Here is a 26,927-nt window from a genome sequence, read left to right on the forward strand (position 1 = left end):
CGTTAACGTTCTGTCTGTGGCAGTGCGCTTACGTACGTTGTTACTCAACATGGGAGGGAAACAACTCCATTGGCTTTCTCCGTTAGATGGGCTTAACTTACGTCGTGATTTACTTCCGGCTGCTCAAATGATTTAGTGCTTGTAGTGGCTTTTTACAGGCCGTTTGTTTCTAGCTTTTCTTCCTATGCTTTAACATCACGAGTTGATTGATTGGCTTATGATGTTGTTAGCTTGAATCCTAAATGAAGAAACTTAATTCAATCTCTTAAATTCCAGAATTAGCCTTCTTCTCTTTTCACTCATTAAAATTCACCAATCAAAAGTTCCACCTAAACTTTCTAATGAAATTAATTGCATAGTCCGGTTCTTTCTTGCCATCGCCATCACCTCAACGTTAAATTAGATAAACCCTTAAACCAAAACACCTGCAGGATATTAAAATTTATTCATCCACAACGAGAGCCACTTTAAGACGGAGTTCTCCTTAAGGCTTAAGCCTGTGCCAAGAAATCTGGACAGTTCTTCAGCGCGTTCTTCCACAGCCAAGAAGCTTACCTTTTAAAGTTTTCCCATCTCTTTTCCCTCTATCACTGCCCCACATTCGTTGTAGGCAAGCGTTCCTAGCCGTCTGTCGAACCGTTTTGTTTGACGCGTGTGTCTGTCGAACAAATCCGGTGGCATGCTTTTGTGTGCGTGTTCCCACCGCTGGGTAAACACCAAGGATGCTCGAGCGGTTTTTAGTCAAACATTCCATGGATTCCATTGCTTAATCGGATATTCTTCACCCATGCACATCATCTACCTGGTGTGAATCCACCAACCTGAGGCCTACCATTTTTATTTTTACACAAGTGGCTTTCAAACACTCGAGAGAAATATTTGGAAAAATTCCATTTCTGTTGTCTCGCTTGCCTGGGTCTCGGATCGCAAGCAAGCCGTGTTGGTTGGCCCACTTTTACCGACGCCTGCACACCACACCATACCCGATTCGGAGCTATGTTTTAATGGTGAAGAATGCAATCCTGCAGGTGCTGCGGTAAGGAACGATGGCATAAGTCGATGAACGGTACACACAACAGCGTATGAGAATGAACGACCCACAAATTGATATGCTAATGCAGAGCTAATAATAATAAGGCAATCATAATCTCGCACACTTCCAGCGCTGGAGTGTGTTTCCTGTGAAAAGGAAACGACTCGCGACCTAACGGCCAGCCGTGCTGTTTGCTTTTTTTTCTGTTTTGGATAAAAAGGAAGGTACGGAAAGCCTTCTTTAGCCTGCCGTCTAGCTCTACTAAGCACTCTGCTAGAGTCTGTATACTCTAGCGTCTAAGTACCGTTTGGCAAATGGACAAGCAAGAACGTACTGAACGCACCATTCTTCGATCGATGTTCAACAGAAGAGCCTTCCTACCTTAAGCAAAAGGGGTCGCCACAATCACACCCTCCCAAAGGGCCTCACCTCGATGCGTATGACAATCGGGGAATGAAGTTATCGTGCATAGTTGTAGGTGTACGGTGTACCCACTACCGAAAGCACTTACGGCTTAACGAATGAAGCAATAACCGTTTTCGATAAAATGTGTTTTTTTTTCTTTCCTCGATTTCCACTTAACTCACGTGTCCGTTTCGATAAAAGCGGGGGAAAATTATTACCCATCGATTTGGTAGGGTGCGTCACTCATCCTTTCCCCTCTCGGCTCCCATACTTTATTGCAGGTTAAAGACATTTTCACGTTTAAATTACTTTCCAATTTTAACCACCAATCAGGCACACATTTGAAGCACCTGTGGGGAAAAAACGTAAAAACTTCTCAATCTTGGCGAACATAATTGAATAAAAGCATCGCTCAATTTATTTCCCTATCCCATTCTCGCTCTCGTCTTCCTTAAGGTCTATATAATTGATCGATTACAGGTGAACGTTCTTCCCGACTGGTGACTGGTGCTTCAAATAAATTGCTCCTAAACATATAGCCTAACGAAACTTATAACTTCATGGCATAATCAAAATGGGAAGAATGCTCTCGGATCAACTTTTGCGGATGATGATGGTAAACTCCCATCCCACCTTCGATGAGAAGGCAAAAAAAAATAGAAAATAAATATTCATCACATTCATCTTATAAAGTTCGTATCGCTTCACCTTGCTGCTGCTCACCGGGGCACGAACATAATAATTTCAGTGTCGAAGGGAGAGCGAACACGTAGCATGAAAAATAGCCGCCTCAATGTTTGCGATACATCGGTTGCAGAAAGTTTCGGAACAGTTGCGCTATTTGCGCTATTTGATTGTGGTCGCTATTTCGCTGACCTTTGAATGGTTGACCCTTAAGGGTAAAAGGGAGGAAATAAATTTTCCCAAACCTTCGTGACTAGTTCAGGTTCGGACAGTTTTTGCAATTCGGACAAGACAAGTGAGGTTAGCGAAGGAGGCTAGTTTGTTTAAATTTTTTAAGCGCGAAAAATGTTTATTTAAATGTGGTGCAATGTTTGAAAATGGTATTGGAGGTTTATTTTATTGATGGGAAAACAAAGATTTTTCCCTAATTTTTTCAAAGGAAAATTAGAAAAAATTTCCAAAACCATGTTTGAAACTAAGCAATTTAAATTATATCTTTCCATGTTATTTTTTTTTTTTTAATTATGAAAACTCCATCGTCATCGATGACTCTAGGGAGATACTCGATTCAGTACAAACTACCGTAATACCGGTGAATACCGTGTAGAAAATATGCTTCCACGGTGTACTTGTCGTACGTGACGGCACGTTTGCACTCGAACAACCGACCGGCCGGGTACATGTGTTCGGGCAATCCGCCCGCTTTGCTACCGCGTTCCACCAAAAAAAAAACACGCTGACCTTCCCTTCCCTTTGGTGCACCCACCACCAAACAGAAAGTCCATCGTAGTATGGCGCCGTCACTCGGCCACTTTTCCGCAGTTGGGTTTAGTAACGCAGGTCACGTACTATGACGGGCCGCTCTGGGTACGGGTTATAATTTGAAATCGAAAGAAGCGCATCGTGAGAAAGGATTGTTCATCGCCGCTCCATAATCACGTCATCGTTTCGGTTTCTCTTCATTCTACCCCTTATTGCCCGCCGAGACCTAGCTGTACGATTTGGATAGTTTCTAAATTTTCCGAATGCAAAACTGCTGACTCAGGCGGCATACCTTTGCCGGTTTGGTTGAGGTGATGCGGAAGAACCAATAAGCCATGCTGCCTCAATTTAGGGACATGTTTTCACGTTTCGTTGTGTGAGTGTGTGTGTCTGTGTTGACCCTATTTTGATTTTTGCAGGTGCCGGGGTGATCCGGTGCATACGCAAAATTGTGTATCAATGCATATTTAAGCAGCCACGCAAACGTAAAGCATCGATAACCACAGCATAAATAATGATTCTAATAAATCGAATAAACAAATCAGATCAATTTTGTATTTTTAAAATATTTTATGCAAAAACGTTCTCGCTACGCGCTTGCAAATGAGTGAAAATGGGTTAACTAATAGATTAGTCTACAATATCTCGCTAGATGTCTCCAGCGTTTTGCTTGTGAGCTGTCAAAATATAGTAACCCAAATGTCAAAACAATACGAGCTCGTGTCCTACTAAGACCAAACGTGTGTTAGAAACAAATGTCACTGACAAGCTGCTCATTATTCATCCCACATTGCGATGCGATGAGGGATCTCCGACGAGTCTCAGGATCCTCAATCCCCAAAAAACCTTTTCTGACCCTTCTGACCCATTTAAAAAGCTCTCGCTCAGACCAATCCATATTTGGGTGCATTTTCAATCTATTTGTGTGTGTGTGTGTGTGTGTGTGTGTGTGTGTGTGTGTGTGATCTTTTGTCCCATTTTTGAAAGCATTTGCGGTGTTTTATTTTCCAACAGTAGCACACAAATTCGGGACTCATCAGTTTTGAGGTTTTTTTTTTGTTGATTGATTACCAAAAGATGGATATTTCATCTCGATGTGTTGTTGCTTTAGGAAATAAATAAAAAAAGCTGTACCCTTCATCCCTCTAAAAAAACCAGGACAACAAACAAATTACGTAAAGCAAAAAGAAACCAACTCCCGGATTGCAATTTTGCAGTTTCCTCGAATCCGAACTTATCCGCCTGCCAGATACACATACACACACACACCGCATAGGCAGCAGTACGAGATATGTATGCATTGGCAACGGGAAGCAAACAGCATGTGTCCCCGAAACTTTCCGGGGGATGAACCTGTCACCGTAGCAGCCGGTTATGAATTCTCCAGCTGCTCCAGTTTGCCACCATTTTGGCACGGTGGCTCTCTCGCACACCGAATCCTCTCACCCTCGCAGCTCGCACTCGAACTCGTGACAGGCCGTCCACCGTTGTGTCATCGGATCGCGTCCGTAGGATTGTGATTAAAAACGGGGAACCACTTCAAAATGGCCGACCAAAAAGGGCAGTATGATGTTCGGTTTCGAGCCAGTACGTCGGGTTTCATTTTGAGGTCGCTCGGCACAATTTTTGTGTGTTGTTTTATTCCGTATTTCATGTGGCGTTACGCTGTTATACGTGGCTTTACTACTGACGGACACACACGCAAGCTTCCCAACGCCACCACACTGGTCACCTCAAACGACAGTGCCTCCTCTAGCAGACGAATAATTGAATTAAAATTCATCGACATCGGTGGTGGTTTGACAGGGTTCAAGCATACCCTTCCCTTCTCGCTACAACCTGAATTCCATTCATACTAATTAGCTATAATCGATTGCAATCGAAGCGAGCTGATCGAGAGCGTTGGACGAGCATCTCTTCCTGTGGGAAAATAACAACGGCATCTCATGACACAACAGAAATGATCCGAGTTTGTGTCTACCTGCCCCAATGTCCATAATCGAACATCAGACTCATGTTGCCACATTTGGACACAGTTTTTTACTTGTTACCAAAAAGAAAGCTGTATCGCTACGGTCTGTGCAGCAATTAGGCCTCATCATCGATCGCTACTTTATTGCAATCTGAGTAGCATTTGCAAGTGGCTCATTGCATGTGGGTAATTATGCCAGTAATAATATATAAAAGGCGTGAGTTTGTGAAAATCCTCCGTCGGGGTCAGAGTTTATCAGTGTATAATTAATGCACGCGATCGAAGCACGCGGACACGGACTAGGCAGGTATGCAAACATGGATCATTATGGTGATTGACAATTAATTATTAATGCATTAGCATACATTTACTCTGTACACGTTTGGAGTATTGGTTGTGCTGTTGCGAATGTTACCACATAATGATTATTCTCACTAAAATTTGTTTTGCATATTGAGCACTTTTAAAGGTGGGAAAAAAGCAAAACAAAAATTTAAATAATGACTTCATTCGTTCATGCTAATGATAGGACAAAAACATCACTTGATTCCAATATTGTATCGCGTTGAGGACCATGTTATCTGATGAAAATGAGCAGAATTGTAGCATATCTGCTAAACATCTCACTAGAGTGTACATTATCTCGCATACAACTTGCGTTACGTAGCATTAAACGAAGAGAAGAAATTCACCAATTTAACAAAGAACTTGCATTAGCCAAGAACGCAAGCAATGTACATCCAGCTATTTTGACCAAGCGCACGCCTTAACATGAACATTAAAACACTGAACAGCGCACCCGGCTAGCGAATGACGCAATCCAATATGATGTCAGGTCAAACAATCAGCGAGTCCAGACAGTGGTCAGCAGCACAAAACAAGTAACTTCATGCATATCGAACCATAGCAAGCAGATAGATCAAACGACGAATGATATCCGGCACATTTTAGGTAGACTCACCAATCGATCGCACCGTTCAATAATAGCGACACATTTCTTGCAAGTGTAGCAATCGATCGTACCGCGACATAGTTTGTGCGTACGTGGTGGAATCTGTCATCCGCTATGCGGCTTCCATATAGCGAGACGGACTTGAGCGCCAGGAGTGCCGAAGGTTACTGCCAAATGTGCAACCTTGACTCTCGAGAAGCTTCCATCACCCGGTACGAGACAACGACGCTGCTGGCCGTTCTGGTGCTGGCCGCTGGGAACGCCACCGAGGGAAGCCCACTATGCTCCCCGGAAACCGATCATTATCCGCTGCATCCGTGGTGGTGGTAGTAGTAGAAGCAGCAGTAGCAGCAGCAGAAGCAGCAGCAGCTGCAACAAAACAGTATCAATGATATCTATCGTTCTTCCTGCGTTTTACCAGTGATCAAGATGATCAGTTTATCGAATTTTTTGTTCTAAAATCTGCAATCTGACCGTTGCCAGTCTGCAAGCAAAAAGGAAAACTTCAACTTTGTTGGATAAGACGACTAAAATCCAGCAACCAGGATGGACAAACCTGGACGTGGGATGAGAAAAATGTGCCAACAAAGGGTTGTCAATAGCACTGCCGATCAAATCAATACAATCATCCGAAGACGTCAATAGCGCGCCGAATGAGTCAATAATATGCTCGAACGATTCTACAACGCGCTGAATGTGTCAATAAAACCGGTGAAAACCCTGTAATGTTTATGACTGCAAAAAGAAAAAAAAACACCAAAGTATGAAGTAAATCACCGAAAGCAAGGATAGGATCATACTTAGCTCAATAGCTGTGGATGAGCAAGATCCGAAGTTTGAATTATTTCTCATTACTCATGAAGCGATCATAACAACTTTCAGTACTTGTGTCGCAGTTAGAGTGTCAGTCCTAACTACTGGAGAACTGGTTCAGATAGAAATACGCACTGGATTAGTACAAGCGATAGCTCACTGGAAATACAGACAATAGACTATTTCTACATTTCTATTTGGGGGTGGCCCGGTGCTGTAGGCAACAGTGGCGCCATTCTTCAAACGGCAGGACCAGGGGTCGAATCTCATCTGGACCGTCCCCTCGTCAGCAGTCTAGTAAGCCATTTCGATGGCCGGCATGACTTCATACAGACCTGACAATAAATTGATTCTAATAAACAATTCACAAACTCTAAGGTACCAAGCAGCAAATAAATAACTCCATATTTTAAACCTCAAGAACTCAATGGTGGAACTTAATCCATTTATTTGGCTTTCGCTTCCTTTTAACAATGCATTACCCTATCACATTTCTAGGGTCCAACAACGATAAACAATCGATTGAAAATCTTAATATTCGCCCGGAGTCAACCTCCGGCCAAATGTATAGTACCCCCTAACTCCTGGATCCCCTAATTCGACCTCAAATCTCTCAAGCGTCCCGTTCGGTATGCAAACCAGTGGATTTTTATACATTATCAATTTTTGTAACTGACGCGGATACAGGCTCTCATTTAACGGAATCGATACAATTTTGTTGTACGACAGATCAATCTCTTCCAAGTTTGGTAAATTTTCAAAATCTTTCACATCAAAACGATCGATGCGATTAAATAGTATCGACAATAGCCGAACTCTTTGAGCAATAATTTTGTACAGACAACGAGGAACGCGAGTAAAATTGTTGAATGATATATCCACATTTCCAAGTTTGCCACCTTCCCATGTACAAAAATCTAGCGCTTTTAAACGGTTTTCTGCTAGTATTAAATGTCCTAACCTGGTATTAAACAGCGTACCTGTAAGCCGCTCAATCTTATTACCACGCAAATCGATTACGTACAGATTCACATAAGACTTAAACATATTCAAATTGATCTCCTGCAGTGCGTTGTGATCTAAATGTATCACACCTAGGACAGGGTTGCACACAACATTCGATTGCGGGACAAGGCGCGTAATTTGGTTCCGACCGAATTCTAAAATATCCAACAACCGTAACGGACAGAACAAATTCATGTTTAGCATTTTAATTTTCGTTAATCGGATGATGATCTTTCGCACATCGAGTAAGTTGCTCAACGTGGGAGGAACAATACGCAGCGGGCTGTTTTCGATTATTATGCATTCAATTAAGCTGTTTTTTTCGAAGCTAATCTGTGAAATCGATACCTTGTGAATGTCAACTTTAGTTACATTACAACTTGCTAAAACCGAAACCACCCTTAGCATTGGAGATTCATAAATGTTTAGTGAATCGTATTCTTTTCCCAATTCGTTGCAAAATCGCCCTTCAAGTGTTTGTGCTTGCAGGTTGTTCAAGTGAATGACAGCACGGTTTGACGGTACATATCTTAGCATAAAATATCCTTCCCGGGATGGATTCCAGTCACTGAGATTACACATTCTATAATCAGTGCAATTCATCGTGAAGCTCGAAGCATCGTCTAGCAGAACAGCAATGAAAACGATACTGAAATGTTACACACCATAAATTAATACAAAAATTCACTACCAATCACACCGCTACACTTTTAATACCAGGTCACACGCAAATACACGCAACAATGCATCTTTCGGCCCGAATGCACAACGACAACTTATTTATACCTGCAAAAAATAAATGGCAGATGTCATTATCGACACGTGGTTGCAAAAAGAAACAAAATAACGAACATTTCGACATTTTAAAGTGGCGTAAAGTATCTGGCGAATGTGCAAAGAAGATTAAAAAAAAAAGTGGTCCTCATTAAGTGTCGTTAGATGACGTTCAATTCTAACAGGATGGACAACATTTTGGTTTGCTTTACATTTTATTTCACCAAACTTTGCTTTCGGTGCTTCAGAATCAATCTTCTAATCCGTATGGTAAATGCGATGAATCTTCAAAAGATAGCTTAATTCTCTTAAATGTTCCGTTTGGTACACTCAGTGAATTATTGTACAAGATCAATGTTTGTAAGTTTTGCGGATATAAGCTTTCGTTCATAGGAATCGATGTAATTTTGTTGTGCGACATACTTATTTCTTCTAAGTTCGGTAAGTTTATTACATCCTCTATTTCAAAGCGACTAATTTGATTTGAAGAAAGCGATATCCTACGAACATAAGGGGATATAATCTTATACAAACAACGAGGAACCCGAAACAAATTATTGTAGGATACGTGTAAACCCGAAACTTTGGTACCGGTCCATTTACAGAAATCTAACACCTTTAAACGATTACGATTGAGGATGATATCAAAATGCTCCTCATTGATTAGTTGCCCCGTAACCGCTTCAATCTTATTTGCGCGTAAATCGATTTGTGTTAGATTTGTAAAACTATTAAAAATATCTAAATTTATCTCCTTTAGCTCGTTGTAATCCAAACGAAATATATGCAAGCTAGAACTACAGCTGGCGTTAGCTGCCGGTACAATGTGCGTTATCTTGTTCCTACCCAAATCTAAATGATCCAAACTACTCATTGAGCAAAATAAATTTAAATTCACACTGGTTATCATCAATAAGCGTAAAACAATGCCTCCCACATTCAGTAAGTTTTTCACGGTCGGTGGAATGGTTCGCATTGGACTGTTTCTGACCTTCAAATAACGGACGTGAATGTTTCGTTCAAATCTTAGCAGATGTATCGGTGTGTTTACAATTTTTACAAAAGTGAGACGGCATGCTGCCGTTAATGAAGCCATCCTTAGCATTGGAGATTCGTCAATCTGCAAAAAACTGAATACACTTCCAATCTCGCTAAAAAATCGCCCTCCAACTGTTGACGCTTGCAAGTTTCTCACGTAAAGGTCAGAACGATTCATCGGTGCATACGGTAAAGCGAAGTATCCTTCCTCTGATGGGTTCCAGTTGCTTAGCACACAGTCGTAATTATGTCTACAATCGAATCTGAAGCTCCAACCGTGTGCAAGTAGAAACGCGACGATCAAAACACTGCAATGTTCCACATTTTAAATTATCACAAGTGTTACACTCAACATCTTTTTGCTCGAAAAATACCATGATCTAAACGATTGGAGAAACATGTTTCCGTCGAGAATGCACAACGTTCACTAAAATGGTAGCGTAATAGGTTTTGAGCAGAGTCGATTATTTTTATACATGAATTTTGAATCATTGGCACTATTATCTTTAATAGATTTCTTCCATTATTTTGTTCTTGTTAAAAAGTCATTTGGAAGGTTATTTTTAACGCTTAATAACAATAAACCTTTTTTTAAATGTTATTGCATTTTCGACTCAATTTCCTCCTTATAATTCCTCCTAATTGCTCCTTCCTCCTATTCCTCGAAGTCTGCCACTTCCAGTATAATGTATGGTCTTCTGTCAAATGAATTAAAGTGTAAAATATCTGCTAAACATCTCACTAGAGTGTATATTATCAATAATAGCGTTACATTTCTTGCAAGTGCAGCAATCGATCGCACAGTGACACATTTTGTGCGTACGTAAATATTTTTGTACAAAATGCAATAACAAAAAGAAAAACCAATAAGGAATATTTTTGGGTACAAAAAACGAGCAAAACCTATTGTAAGAAATGGGTATAAATAAAGCGATCTAGGAAGCGGTCTAGAGAGCAGACTAGAGAGAAGGTACAACAAGCTAAACCATGCGTTCAATTCTTTCTAGAAGTTTGAGTGTCTCTCTACACAAGGTAAGGCATCAAACCTCCAACATCCCTGTAAGGGATGTTCCTTCTGAACATTTGACCCAATATTCCATCTGAGCGACCCGATGAGCATCGAGAGTCTCCCTACAAAAGGTATGGCCTCGATGTCTCCATCGTTCCAGTAAGGAAGATTCTCATCTAGATTCTTCAGACTGCCTGGACGGTCAAGCAAAAAGAAAGATATTGGTCCACACTCGTCGCGATTATAAGTCCGAGTTTCTTGTTCTACCATGTCCATGACCAATCTACCATGTCCGGCTTGACTTGACCGCAGCTGGATCATCAGTCCTCACCTCAGGGAGAACGGTCCGGATGGGCTTTGGTTCCCCAGCCCTGTCAGATAAAGAATGGAAACTCTACTACCGGACCATCTCGAATTATCATTGCTGTTTATTTAATGTATAAAGAGCACCAAAGCCTAATTATGATGCATTGATTGATACACAAGAAATCACTAAAGTATAGTCAAAACACATAGGGTCGGACCGAGCAGCATTTGAACAGAGCTTAACAATAGGGAGTGCTGAGTGAGAGATGATGCATTAATGTTGAAGCAAAACAAAAGGGAGACGATATTTCAATTGAATTGATATTTGCATTCGACAGGAGAGCAATTAAACTTTACTATACAATGTTTATATCACTTTGATATGCATTGTCGAGAGCTTACTTCAACTTGAGCATCGTTGACTGCCTTCTATGACCTGAGCGAAAAAAAAGTTCGAAAACAGCCAAAACAAACGATATCTGCTCGTTTTTGTTCGATATAAATTTATTCATTTTAATTTATTATTTGACAATAAAACCTTTGTTGAGACGAAAGTAAAGGTCGAAAGGACTTTCACAATGTAATCGCGTTATGAAATTAACTGATGCTTATGTCTTAGCAAGCAATGTAGCTACCAATAATGCTATCATTCTTGTGAAATTTCCTGTGAAAAGAAAAATAAAAAGGGTTGTGTCCTGAGTTTATTTATTTGCCTAAGTTATTGTAACTTTTTAATCGTTCTTTCCTATTCCCTACATCTACCTCTACATTGTAATATTATGCAACAAAAAGCAGTTATTTTACGTAAACCAACAGAGTATAGTGGCGTTTTGAATCAATAATTTAAACCTCAATAAATGATCTTCTTACGGAGGGAAGGGGTGACGTATCGATAGGTGACCGCACTTACGAGGTCGTCCAAAACTTCACCTACCTACCACCTGTTTGAGAAGAAGGTGATCAGAAGGCTTTTAGACTTTTTTGTGTGGAAGGACAATCGAGGAGCTACTACAATGACGAACTCCACGACCTGTATTAGGCGAATTAGGCTCGCCAGGATCTAGTGGGCTGGTCATGTTATTAGAATGACACCGAACGACCCAGCCCCAGGTTACTTTTTCCCCGAAGCTATAGTGAAGCTTTTCTAGTTGTTTTCATATTTATGTTGTATTTTTACATTCAATTTTATTGAAAAATTGATACAACATACCAACGTAATGAGGACCTCGCTAACAGTCTCGAACCATGCTTATATTTATTAGGAAAAACTTCTCAAAATTCCAACAATATCATGAATTGCTTCGTGAAGCTTTTTTGCCCACCCAGTTCCAGTGTTCCACCAACAATAGATAACATTATAATTTATTGCTTCCCACTGTTCCCTTTTCCATCATCGCGGCGGTACGCTAGTAATAGGACGTGATAAATTTCGTACCGTTTTGCAAATACACATGTCAAACAGTGAGGCCCTCCTGTCTAGTGTTGAGTGCGAGTGCGGAAAAATGCCTTGCACGCGGTGTGTGTACAATCGAACCATACGCCATTTGCATAATAAACCCATTTTCCCTTTTTGCTTCCCTGGGCACTAGGCAAAACACAAATGCAAATCATCCGAATATTTATGCCGCTACGCAACATTTGCAACCGTACCTACAGTGGTTTTAAAACGCGTTTAAAAGTAACACTCGCTGCAAGTGAACTACGCTTAGTTCGAGAGGCCACAAGCGGGCCTAACTTTACTGCAAACGACGTGGATACATAACTCTTAACAGTGCGCGTGGTTCTGTGTTCTTTTCTAAGGTGCTTATTGTTTTTTTTTTCCTTTAAATTATTATTTAAATCTCCTTTTGTCCTATACCTTTACCTCTTTCCACACCCACACACTCACACACACACACACGCGCACAACACCACTGCTGCTCTTACCCCGTTTTAGTTGCCTTCATTCGTTACGCATCTCTTATGGTTTCTCCTTTACCGGATCCGTTTCCGGTTCGGTATCTGTTTTTCTTTTCTTTATTCCAGAGTATGGCCGCAACTGCAACGATATCGGTTGCCTGCCCAGCCAGGTGTGCGTGATGGCTTACGAGTCGTGCTCCCTTGGGCAACGCGAGGGTAACGAATGTGGCCGTTACCCGACCTGCAAAAAGAACACGGACCCGAGTATCAGTGCCGGCCCGAGCGGTAAATGCAATATTTCCATTTCTTCTACTAACTTTAGTATCTAGAAACATTTCTCTTTCTTCACGTGCGGCTTCTCTTCGGAGATGCTGCCCATTGCCATTGTCTTACAGGGCACAAGTTGCAAGTTGCAAAAGTGACTTGAAATTTAGCAAACAGAAACATTTTTTTTTTTCGACAAGCAAGTGAAAGGAACAGGAAAACATGGTTAATTTGTACATGATGCATGATGCGTGTTTTGGGAAACATTGGAAAGTATAAAATGTCTCGTCTGAAGATTTCATCTTCCAAGCGAAAGGCATGATGGATGCATTGGGGAAAGAACATATAACACTCCTCATCGCTGGGGCTCCACTCTGTACGTCTGTGGTGTCCTGAATATGGTCCAAATTCTCAACCCTTAATCCTACACTATCCTCCTGGCCGTGGAAACACCCCTTGCTCTGAACCCTTCATCCTTTGCTCTGCTACACTGCAACAGAAGCCAACTTTTCGCACCCATTACAATCTCGCGAACTTCCACCCCATTCACAGGCGTGCTCAGTCTCAATCCGGCCCCGGAAAACACCAAAGTGGTCGGCGGTGGTAAGGATCCGATCTATCCCAACATGCCGATAGACCCGAACTACATCTTCGGCAGCGTCCAGACGACCCGGTCGCCCTTCTTCAGCAGCTACCCGCAGCCCGGTGCCGGCAGTCCGGCCGTGTTCCAGCCGCTCTATCCACCGCTCAACCAGCCGCCCGTCATTCCGCAGGCGCCCTTCAACTTTGGCTCGTCACCGCACAATCCTTTCTATCCGTCGCATCCAAATCCAAGCCCCACCTCTACCGAGCCGAGCCTCTGGAATCAGTTTCTCTACAACAAACAGCCCGAAAAGCGGCCACGCAACGGTGGCACGCGGGCGGGTGGCAGTGCACCAAGCGCTCCACTGCTCTTGCTGACCCTGTTCACAGTTCTGTCCTCCGTGCCGATTCACGGGTTCCTTTCCAGTATCCGCTGGCGGTTGGCGGGCAGCAGTTTCTTATAATTCCTTCCCTTAGGTCTACGAATTGTTGTTGCCTTTTTTGTTGTTGTGTTTTCTTTCCCTCCATTCTGTGTCCTCCATTTTGTTGGGTTTCAACAGGTTTTGCGTTTTGCACCCATTATTAACATCATCTTGTGAATAACCGACGGGGCTTACAGTGGGATATGAAAGTACGCAAAGAGGTAGGACCTTGGGTGTACTTTGGGTTTTATTTTTTGTATTAATGCAATTGCATAACTTTTTGTACATTTTCTAATAAATTAGTAAACTGATTCTGATAATATTAAAAAGCAATGAAAAACAAAAACCACGCAAAACAAGAGCTAACAAAAACCTATTGCAATTAGGGTTGAGAGAAAAAGATAAAAATTGAACACAAAAAAGGAACAAAAAAAACCTGCAAAAAATATATAAAAATCAAACGAAGTAACACAGCGATAAAACGAAAGGAGAGTGAAATGGCCAAAATTATGTGTTAGCAATCAACGAACGAGCTGTTTTTTTTTTTAAGCTGGACGCTTTATTTTAATCGATAAGAGCGTGATCCAGTAGAGATAAAGTTGTAAAAAAGAAGCGGACAGAAACGCGCACACAAACACCTTGACATTTACCTTCACATCCGCAAGGCATCTGAACGAAACCAGTTAAGCAAAAACTGCACACCGAATCAATCTGCAAATCTACTCGTGTAGAGTGAGAAAAGGGATAGAAAGGTTTAATGCAATCGTTATTTTGCGCTAAGCAAACCCAAAACTGAACTAAACCACGTAGTGAAGCTGCACATTTTGGAATAGTAAAGCTAAGTCTAACACCAAACCCGTTACATAGAACACCAAACACACACACTCACACATGTTGCAATAAATCGTACCACAAAACCCAAGCAAAAAAAGCAGGAAACGAAAGGAAAAACAAAAACCCAACCTAACACACCAATGCAGAAAGAGTAACAATGGAAAGGTATAAGTATAGATTTATTAACTAACGAAAACTAACACAACCGGTTGAGGGTAATCGAATGGGATAAAATTATATAGCAGTAAGAAACTCAATTTTACACTGACACCAAACCTGACAAAACACAATAGAGAACAAAGCAAACAAAAAATGGGTTAGAAGAGGATAGTGTGAAGCAGCAGAATGATGTAAATTTACGCTAGCAAAAACTGTTGAACGAAGAAAGCGCTAACAAATCTTCCAATTAAATGATGAAGCAAAAGTTCAAATTGCCGAACATATTCAACTTCACTAAATGAAAACCAACCAAGCACAGAGATGGCCATCAGCAAAAAAAAAAAAACAAGACAAAACGTGCAAACGTGACTAACATTAAAGGAATACAGGAAAATCTTTAAATGCAATTTACAAGGTAATGTTTAAACTAACAAAAACTAAACAAACACACAAACACACCACAACAAAACTATCTACTAGCAAATTGGACTGGCAAAAGAGTAGTAAATAGAAGAGGCAGTAAGGTGTGTGCAGAACTACCAAGGAAAACCAAGGTGAAAGAAAACGTTAGCGAATAAAGTTGCAGCCTTATGACATGATCCCGGAGGCAATACGGAAGCAATCGTGTGCAAGGCATACAGCGAGTCAGCTGCCTCAGTGTGTAGAGCAGCTAATAGTCGTTGACTGATGTGGGGCAGCATGTGTTTTACTGCAAGGCAAAATCGAGGTGAAGCAATTCTGGTCCAACGAAGCACAGCAGCATAGCACCGACAGGCAATAGGCGATATTGAGGAAAAGGAGAAGTAGAAATCTTTAAGAAAATGTGCTCACAGCACGAGATGGAGGGTCATCTTGGTGAGAAGAAGGTATTAAAGCTAGACGGGGCAAAGCCCACACCAGAATACTAAGCTAAGGGATGTATTGAGAGATAGAGAGAGAGGGTAAAAGGTCATAAAAGTATCCAGTTGAGGAAAAAGATCGAGAAAACAGAGAGAGAGAGAATGTAAGAATGAAACAGAATATAAAACAAACTGATTTCAAATCCAAACTGATAGCAGTGGTTTGGAATGTATTGCAGCCTCATAGTTAGAAGGTCTCGCAACCCTTCCGGTATCAGCAGCGAAAGACCACACGCGTTACATTGCATTCGGACTAGGTCGAGTGCTCTTGCCGAATGGCCCTTTTGTTCCTTTTGCGAGGACACAAAACCAAGGATGGCAGGACGGGTTTCTAATCCCATGCAGCTGTTGGTGAATCAAAATCCAACCTCGGTCCGTCTTCTGACATGATGCCGTAATGCTGTAAGCTCACCGTGTAAACACGCTGAATTAAATTGCTAGCGTTCGAGGAAGTAGGGATGAGCTTTAAGCTAGCGAAGCTACAGCTGACGTTATGAGTGTTGTTTTGCTGGGTTGATTTGATAGATTCAATTGCAATGAAACTGGGCATAACAAAAAGATTTTTTTTAAATATTTTTATTCATAACACAGAGAGCAGAATATTAAAATTCAGGCTTTGCTGTTTAAAAATTTTCACAAATATTTCCTTCAAACTCACCATATCTTTCGCTTCTGATACCGGGCCGGCAAGCGTGAGAAGCACACGAAAAAAAGCTGTGGCCCAGGCTCTTTACCAGGCAACGATCATGTAAATAAATCCTGCACGCAAAATGTGCGAAATGTGAAAAACATTAGAGAATCGAAACTAATGTGTATTTTATTTAATATTATATATCTCTTAGCATTGCTAGTTCCTGCTGAGTCTTCTGTGGCGATTTTTCATCATTATATTTATAATTATCATTTATTTCATTTATTATCTGCATGTTTAATTTTCATTTGGGAATTTAGTTTACATTTTTCGAAACTATTTTTATATGTTGCTTTCCACGTTTCCGTAGATCGCTTTCTGTTCCTTGTTTCCTTGCTTTAGTTTCTGTTTTGCGTATGTGTCCCTAACGTAAACCCTTGCCAGTACAAGACACCACAGGCCCATCCCCATTAATTTCCCTGTACCACTTACCTGCTTTTTTATTATGATTTTTGTTTTTACTTTGTTCTAACCACACTCTTAACGATTGGCTCAACATTCTCGCGTGTCCAACCCGTTGACAGAGGGTGTTAGCAACGTGTACAACAATGGTCCGAAGCCTTCGGCACCGAGCGGTGGACGTCCTAGTAACGGCGGTGATGACGATGTTCTTGGAACGCTCGGTCTGAACCCTAACAACCCCTATGGTCAGCGACCAGCGGCACCACCAGCCCGTCCACCCCCGTCCGGTCCTTCGCTCTACCCATCTCTCCCCTCAGACAACAACCCCGGTAATCGTTACGGAGGAAGCAGCGGTGGTGGTGGTGGTGGTTCGTACAATGGAGGAGGCGGTGCTGGAGGTAGCTCTTCCTACGGAGGAGGCAGCGGGCAGTTTGATGGTGCCGGTGGAAACATCATCGTACCCACGCGCAAACCAACACCCGCTCCTTCTGGTGGATTTTTCGGCGGCATCCTGAACGGCGTACAGAATGCCGTCTCGAACGCGGTCAAGCAGCAGATCGGTACGTACATTAATCAACGCTTGGGCATTGGACCGGCCGCAGGTGGTGCAGCGGGTGGAGCGGGTGGTGCCGGCGGTGGTCTTGGTGGGCTGTTTGATGCACGCAACCTGATCGACAACAAGCGCTTCGGTGGATTGTTTGCCGAGAATAAACCGGCAGGCAGTGGAACCGGGCCGTCCGGTACTTCCATCGGTCCGGGAGGATATCCGGTAACCGTTGATCAGCGCACGTCGGCCAGCAACTACCAGCAGCAGTATGCAGCCCCACCGGGTGGGCAGCCGATGTATGCACAAAATTATGGCAACTACAACGCGGCTAATACGGCACGCGCTCGTTCAACGGAACGGCCCGCTTATGGGTGGAACTTGAACTAGACTGGTGGGTCGCTAAATACTTCACATCATCAAATACTCTCCCACAGCGCACAAGAGTGTGTGTGTAGCTTCTTTTTGTCTTTAACTAATCATCACCAGAATACCTAAGACAAGTAAACAATGCACCATGTCTCGCTACCGATCAAAGCGCCCTCTTTAGGGAAACGTATGGTAGCTGATAGAATTAGGCGGAAAAGCAGACAATTTTTATCTTTCCTTCTTTTCTTTTGTGGATCAGTGTTTAAGTCAGAAAATAACATTTTTGTGAAGTTTTATGTGTAATGGAAATACACAGACACTTGAATGATATATTCTTCTCTCACATACTATAACTCAGTGACTAATAAAGCCAATACTCAAAGAATACTCCCGAAGATTCGAATTATTGCTGCTGATCAAATGCCTACAGCATACTTGAGAATTTTGATAGTAATTTTATAATGTTACTTAACTGGTTCAAGGTAAGTATTCTTTTTCTGCTTCTTCTCGACAGTTCAATGTTAGCCAGCGAGACTTGGTAATACCTCGTAGTTGCACCGTTAGTCCTCACTAAGGCCCAGATGAGATTTGAGGTCTGAACCTGCCGTGCCGTGCCGACTGATTCGTTGATTAGTTCGTTTTTAAATTCGATAGTGTCCTTTCCTTTATATGATAAAGAAAAGCTCCAGAAAATAAACAGATACATCTGCTTTTTTCTATGTAAAATATATCCCCTTGTTACGGCTTCTCAATAACCATATGATCCTCATGATGGAGGTGCCTAGTATTTTGTATAAATTACCTAAGTTATCCTCTATTTCCCTTTAAAATATTAAATAAGTAATTTAAATTGATAAAAAGAACTGTAATTTCCTAGAATAATAGTGCATACAAAATTAAAGGTAAGTGCCATAAAGTTTTATAAACATTTTTATGATTTTTATGTATTATGGAGACGCATGGTACTTTATGAAAACTTCTTTCTTTACTAGAAAAAAAAATAGTATGCAAAATCATAAGTAGTTACCATACATTTTTATCAATATTTTGATGTTTTTTATTCAATAAGGAGGCACACGGTACTTTATAAAAATATTGTCCAAAATTTACGAAAAACCATTATTACTTTTATCAATCGCTCAATTACTGACTCGAAAGAAATCAAGAATTTTCCTCCAGAGCAGGACAATAAATGCGTGATCGTTCACGTAACTTGGTGCAGTACCAGTACCGTCGTGGTACGTTCAAGTAACTAGAAAACTTTTACTTTGCAGTACCAAATAGCAGTACCAAAACTTTCCCCCACTTATAGGACATTTACAGAACCGTGAATGGGTTTTTTTCTTGCTTATTCTTTCCATTGTAAAATGTGGAACAGAATGGATGAAGAAACACAAAATGGTTCGACAAATGGTGGTGAAGATACGGATGCAACCCTGCAGAACAAAAAAAAAACCAACAACTTTGACCTCTCTCTCTCACACACACGCTCACCAGTGCCTCAGTTCCCTTATTTATCCACAGTTTTCCACCGTCACTGCACACGTCTGCACGGCACAAATAAATACTTTTTTTCCATTCAATGTCCGCAAAACGAAGCATAGGAAGCTCCCAACCTCGTTCGGCAAAGGGGGAAAACATCGACGACGAGCAAATTTATTCTATTTTGTTTCGTGAGAAGTATTTGTCTACCGGGTTTTCCATCATAGTTTTGCCACCGTAGTTTGCATTGGCAGGGAGAATACACTTTCGCCTCACCTACGCGCGCGCACGTACTGTCCCAATGCTGCGCTCAGCTTAATCGAAAATTGTCTGCTAGAATTAATTAAAAGTTTTTTGATTGCAAATGCATTGGAGCCCTCTACTCCTACTACCACCACTGACTTGTGAGCGTTTCGGTCATTTCGAAAAGGGGAACCGTGCGGACGGAAAGGTAAAAGGTATGCCGGGAAAACTATTTTGACCGGAAACGGGTATGGACATTGTTTTACGCGAGCATTTTCCACCACCAGGACACACAGAAGCATTCGCTGAAGTGCTTTATGATGTTGACGCTCTACTCGTACCACCGTTGACCACACGGAGCGCTACGGAGCGAAACAAAATTATGCCTTTCATTAAACTTACCCAACTTACTTGGTGGGAATTCTTTTCCATGGAATGCAACAACAACAACAAAAAAACAGGGAAATTTTGCAACGTTTTCTTTACTTTATTGCTACCCACGTAGCCAGGTTCCCACTAGGTCAGGTAAGTGGTAGCAGCAGAATTACTTCTCTTCTTCCCCGCTTCTGATCCGGTGACTACACGCAAGAGGAAAAACAAAATGTAACATCATGCAGAAATTGATGAAGATGGAAAGTTACATCGTGCCGCAGCGTTGTACACTCGGAGGAAAAATGGTTTCCCGTTTTCCCCCGGTAGTGAAAATGTGGTACAACAAGCCACGTGCGACTCTAGTGCCTGGCAAAGGTTGTACGGTTCGGCTGCAGGCTGCTATAGATGCTACATAAAAATGAAATAACGACAAGTAACTCCAGACCGGATGTAGCTAGTAGCCCTTGTTTAATGTGTGAAAGGTCGAGACTAACGTGAACTAAATTTAATGAGCCACTGAAGTATGTGAAGTTTAGTGTTATTTTACTCTAGCTTAATCCTATATTACATTTTAAAAATTAATATTCTGTTTTTTGTAAGTTTATTTATAGTTATTTATGACGGTAGAATGCCTTATTAATATCACCGATGCCATTCAATAGATCATTTCCAATCTTTTGTTTTATTTTATTTTCCTTTTATTCACTATCACTACAACTTTAATTTATCTTTGAAGCTTTACTGTTACTGTCCCTCAAATCTGTTCTTTAATTGTTTTTTTTTCTAATTTTGATTAACTGCTTTTAATTTTTATTTTCCGTGTCATTTACATTATTCATTTTATTTTTAACAGTTTGTGTATTCACAATACCACGGAAAAAATCTGCGAATTTAACATTATTTTTTCTGTCATTTTTTCTTCATTTTAATGAATTTGTTTAGTTGATTGAAATGAAATTATTTATTTATTTTTTATTTATTTATAATTAATAATGACGGTCCAGTGCCGTATTGTCAACATCGCTTGTGTTGAATAAACTTTATAATCATACTGATAAGGCATTTCCTCCTTAATCTTTGCCTTATCCCGGGCATACTCGGTGAAGATTGAAATGAAATTCTTATTTTTATTTATTTTTAATTAATTATGACGGTCCAGTGCCGTATTGTCTTAAATGAAATTCTGTTTGGGTATTATTTTGTTTAAGCAGCTTTTATTAGTACTCAGATAATTTACTCATTTTTCGATCTCATTTATTTTTGTTTAAATTTTCAGAGGGCTGTCGTCTATTTTAGTAATTCAATTTTTTTATTCTCCTATTTTAAGAATTATTTCGTAACGTTTTACATTTTTTAGTTCATTTTTTTAATTGTTGGCAAAACTCTTTTTTTTTTGTTACTATCAGTTTTTCCCAAAAAAAATTTGTCGTTAAAAATTTATTTGAATATAAGCATGTGTTTGTCGCTCATCAAACAGTCAGATTCATACATATCTCACCTGAAAAGCTAATTTAACCCAGTAAAACATTCTCCCACTCCATTTTACAAGCTAATTTAGCATGTTTTCTTCTTGTTGCTCCTTTTTTTCAATTCTCTTCGCATTCGTTGCCATCATGCAGCTAGTCTGCTTTGCGCAACAAAAACATTAACGCCCGGGACAAACAATGCATGGCCAATACCTGGCCGAAAAAGAAAAAGATACGACGGCAACGGCCATAAATAATCCACCACTTTCTATCAAAACCACACCAACCAGGTAGGCAATGCTATGTTGGTTTTAAATTTCTCAGCCTACTACTACCACTACGTTGTGTTAACCGACAAAAAAAACCCTTTCGTACCGTTTGTATCCAAACGGGTTGCTGTGTGTTTTGTTTTCCTCATTTCTCCAAAGAATATGACATGATATACGCGCACACACACATACACACACATGTATCCGTCAGGCAGGCAAAGGCTTAGAGAATAATTAGAAGACATTTTTCACTTCCACAAAAACCCTCCACCTCCCCCTCCCCCCCCCCCCCCCCACCAAACCCCAAAAAAGCACAATGCATCCGTTGTTACCATCTCGGAACGGGTCAAGAATCCATCCCTAAAAAAACTATAATGGAGGGACGCTCGGTTTTTTCACTCCATAATGGCCCGAAAACGACCTCCCCCGTTAACTACACGTGCTGGGGCCTCAAGCCTCGACCAGGCCGCTTTCCATCAGCACTTAATCATGTCGGGGTGGAAGCGAAAAAGCAACCAATTTCCCATCCCATGTTACAATGTGGTGACCTGGTGGAGCCAAACAAAGGGACAAGAAATGGCACTTAGCGCTTTGTTGGTGGCCGCTTGGCTGTAACCTGTAAGGAAGGCTTTAATTTGTGTCTTGTAGTTGTTCTTGAACATTCCTTCGCATCATCTTGATGCGTAACGTCCTGTAACAAGATGTCATCGATGGTTCAAAAAATGTGTGTGTGTGTGTGTGTGTGTGTATGTGTGTGTGTGTGTGTGTGTGTGTTGAAGCTCGTCGAATGGATATGGTTCCTTCACGCTACGCAACAAAACACACATACGCCCGTGCTTGTGCTGCCTCGACCGCATGGAGGCACAGCAAACAAACACCAAACATTTAATTTGCCTTGGACAGTTTGTTTGCCTTTTTTGTTCTCGGCACACGTCCTCATGCCGACCGTCACAAAAGCGGGGAACCGCCATCGAAGGGGGAGGGAGTGGGTGGGTATGATGTTGTTGTTGGCAAAATTTAACCGCAATGCTGACATGCTTTTCAAATGCAAATTACCATGTTTAGAAGTGGGGACGGAAATAATAAAAAAAAAAAACGTCCGAACAATTCACCAACACCATCCGCTTCCTCCGTGTGGTGTAGTAAGGGAACACATAGACCAAGTTTCTTCCGGCTTCCGTTTTTTTTTTTGGTTCGATACTTCTCACGGCTTCTAACTTCCCTTTTTTAGGTCTTACTGAGGACATGCGGAGCTATGGTTGGATTCCAACATTAGAAATTTGTGTCTTATTTGTGTAAATTTATGATTAATTTAAAAAAATGTCTGTTACATCATGACAGTTTGCTGAGAAACAGAACTACTAATTCAGTTTCAACGCGTAACAGCGACATCTAGTGGAATTGAACAATACTACTAGCCTTATATTAAGGTTCTTTTAACTTGAAGAATGAATATATAATTTTAAAAGAATATCCACATTACTCTTACGTGTTGTAATAACTTATAAGAAAAATACTACTTTGTACAAAATATTTTAATATTCTATTATCAAGCTATGTTTTTTGTGCTTGAACCATCTACATTGGTACAACGTACGCAGTTCAATACAAAGATGGTTAGATGAATATATTGCCAGGCGTACTCTGTATAGCTGTAGGTATTTTCAACACTTCAAGCAGGCCGGTTGAAGGGAAATAGGGCTAGCGAAGGGAAATAGCTACGATGTTGAAGGGAGATAGCTACTATGTCTATCTATCCCACCAGAGAGTCGCTGTTCTGGATTGGATTTTTTAACATGAAGTAAAGCTATGCTTGGATAATGTTGCTATGAAGTGGACTTCTGCTCTAGATTGGATCTGCTTCGAGAGCACTGACCAAAAGCAGAAAGACTATGGCTTATTGACATTGGTGCATGTGTAGTGGATATCGGGACATCCCGATCCCAGTATCCCGACCGTCCTGGCAGACGACATCATCGACGTCATTACTATTTCACAATTTTAACCAACGACGCCATCTCCATCCATGTGGATGACTTAAAAGGACTTTAAGAGCTATAAGCAAGTCTATCTGGGATTATCGAGGTTCTATCACCGATTTTCCACGCGAATGCTCCTTTTCCGACGAATAACTCAGCAGGGGGTAGAGGGATCGGGATGCGGGAAAAGATGCGCGGTACAAATACGCATCCAACGATATTGGAAGGGCGGTGGAGGGATCGGGGCGAGGCAAAAAGATGCACGGTACAAATACGCATCCAACGGTATACGGAACGTCCTGATCGGATCAAAACTGAACGAGCTATCGTCCATTTTCCACGAGAATGCTCAGTTTTCGATGAATAACTCGACAGCGAGTGGAGGGATCGGGGTGAGGTGTTCGACAAAAAGATGCGCGGCTCAAAGACGCATCCAACGATATGCAGAACGTTCCGAAAGAACCAGGAATGGCCGAGTTATCGCCGATTTTCCACGGAAATGCTCCTTTTACAGGGCAGGGGGTGGTAGGATCGGAGTGAGGTGTTCGGCAAAAAGATGCGCGACTCAAAGACGCATCCAATGGTATGCGGAACGTTCTGATCGGACCAGGCATGGCTGAGATATCGCCGATTTTCCACAGGAATGCTGCTGGTAGAATTTCCCGGCACTTTTTGGAAAATACCCCTTAGTTTCCTTTAAAATTAAAAAATACGTTGTAGAGGTCTTTTTGAAAGTTCCTCCTGTTACTCCTGATCGAATTTTGCCGCATGAAAATCCGACATTTTTTGGCCGGAAAAAGGTCGAAGTTTTAATTTTCGAAATCCAAGTTAAAGTTGGGTTGGAAATTTTAAGTTTGGAATTCAACTTTAAATTTTGCCTCGGGATTCTTAAACTGATTTTGGAATTTTTGGACCGGCCTGAGCTACCTCTTCGAAGTCATGTTCTCCTGTTACTATCAGTCGGTTCTGGCCGGATTTTTGTGCCAAAAAAGGTCGGATTTTCATGCGGCAAAATTCGACCAGGAGTAACAGGAGAGCATAACAGGCGAAGAGGTAGCAAATGTAAATTTTAAAAGTGGCCCGAAAATTATTTTCTTTCCTTCGAGACAAATATTTTTCCGTGCCATTTTAAGTTTGCTTTTCAGTTTTATGTTTTGTTCTTTCGTTTTTGTTACATTCTTCAAAAAAACTTTCAAAAAGACCTCTACAACGTATTTATTAATTTTAAAGGAAACTAAGGGGTATTTTCCAAAAAGTGCCGGGAAATTCCACCAGCAGCATTCCTGTGGAAAATCGGCGATATCTCAGCCATGCCTGGTCCGATCGGAACGTTCTTCATACCATTGGATGCGTCTTTGAGTCGCGCATCTTTTTGCCGAACACCTCACTCCGATCCTACCACCCCCTGCCATGTAAAAGGAGCATTTCCGTGGAAAATCGGTGATAACTGTTTCAGTTTTGGTCGGTTCGGAGCGGTCCACATATCGTTGGATGCGTCTTTGAGTCGCGCAACTTTTTGCCCAACACCTCACTCCGATCCTTCGACCCCCTGCTCTGTAAAAGAAGCGTTTCCGTGGAAAATCGGCGATATCTCAACCATGCCTAGTCCGATCGGAACGTTCCGCATACCATTGGATGCGTATTTGTACCGTGCAACTTTTTGCCGAACACTACATCCCGATTCCTCCACCCCCCGCCCAGAAAAAGGAGCATTTCCCTGGAAAATCGGCGATAACTCGTTCAGTTTTGGTCCGTTCGGAGCGATCCGCATATCGTTAGATGCGTCTTTGAGTCACGCATCTTTTTGTCGAACACCTCACTCCGATGCTTCCACCCCCTGCCCTGTAAAAGGAGCATTCCTGGGGAAAATCGGCAATAACTCTTTCAGTTTTGGTCCGATCCGAGCGGTCTACATACTTTTGGATGCGTTTTTGAGTCACCCCACTAGCTAACCCCACGCCGAACGATCATTAATATAACAAGTGTAGGGAAAGTTAGTTATAAATCCGATTACATGGCCTCACATGGGTAGCAAAAATCCAACATTGAGCGCCCCGATTTCCACTCCGCAGAAAGGCTAAATCCTCCACTGCAGATAGCTTAAGATGTCCTTTGTTAAAGTGAATACATTTTTGAATCATTTTATCTAACTGGTTTCTCGCGATGCAGTTTTAAAATTCAAGGTACAATTTTCGTTACATAAAAAAAAGTTTAATATTGTTTACGTCTTATGCATTAATTCCACTTTGTTAAATATATTAATGGCTTTTTAAACCAAACTTTTAAAATACGTATTTATATTGAAGGTGTGACACTCAGAAGATGATCGATAAACGAATAAGTCCAGAGAAAATATAGTAAAAATCAGATTATATTGCTTCACACGGGTTAGCGAAATTCGGACACTTACCTTTGGGGGTCCCAAATTCCACTCCACGCAGGACCTCCGAAAGACTGAATCCACCACTGCACACAAGCACTTGCACAAAATATGTTTACCTTCTATTCATTTTTGTGGAAAGCTCCACACCGTTGTCGATCTGCCGCATTCCACTTTGCAAGGACTGAATACATTAGCATACGGAAATGGTTAACAAGCCGTTCGGTTTGCCTTTACGCTTTTGAGGTGTGTGTTTTTTTCTTTCTATTGCTTGTTGTCTTATGCTTTCACCGTACTTTTGTACCGGTTTTCGTCGAAGAAGCTTCAATGAGCCACACCGAGAGAGTGCGGGTTGTGGAACGTCTACTGGTCTGACCGGCCTCCTGACCGATTTGCAAGTCGGAGCCGAAAAATTTGCATAGATCATCATCGTTCTCATCGTTAGGATAAATTCGTTAAGCTTCTCCTGCACGTGCTCCGGGGACTAGAGCTGCGGAGCTATTTTTTTAAGAGAAGCTGAAATGCTAACAACAAATTTAGGCAGACCAGGTTAAACCCAAGACAAGATTGTACAACTGCAAAGCAGGACAAATTTGTCAACGGTTCACCCGGATTTTTTCCATTTTTGTATACCGGCGTACACGGGCCCCTCGGAGGCAGACACGGTTCGTTACTTGCCCTCGTTAGGTTATCCTACCAACCTTCATGTTTCAAATTCAAAGGAAAACAGCATCCCAAAAATGAAGGAAAATGGGGAAGTGGTTGGGATAGATGCGATCAAAAACATATCAAATAAAAATTATCTTTTACCCTTTTATTTGTTCATATGGGACCAGGAATCGATAAGGAAGAAATACATTTTTAATAAGAAAAGTGTCTCATTAAAAGTGCGGCATGATAAATGTATAAAAGAATTTG

The 26,927-nt window shown here is 41.4% G+C and overlaps 1 protein-coding gene across 1 annotated transcript in view; it reads left to right on the forward strand.

The window, feature by feature from the left end:
• LOC126562529 (keratin, type I cytoskeletal 9-like) overlaps positions 1–17,839 on the forward strand; it is a 30,051-nt gene extending 12,212 nt beyond the window's left edge. Inside the window, exons 2-3 of the mRNA XM_050219074.1 lie at positions 12,779–12,937; positions 17,028–17,839. Coding sequence (XP_050075031.1) covers positions 12,779–12,937; positions 17,028–17,839 — 971 coding nt within the window. The remainder of the gene's footprint in view (positions 1–12,778; positions 12,938–17,027) is intronic.
• Positions 17,840–26,927: the final 9,088 nt, after the last annotated feature.

The sequence above is a fragment of the Anopheles maculipalpis genome, chromosome 3RL (assembly GCF_943734695.1).
Source record: "Anopheles maculipalpis chromosome 3RL, idAnoMacuDA_375_x, whole genome shotgun sequence".
In the NCBI taxonomy this organism is placed as follows: Eukaryota; Metazoa; Arthropoda; class Insecta; order Diptera; family Culicidae; genus Anopheles; species Anopheles maculipalpis.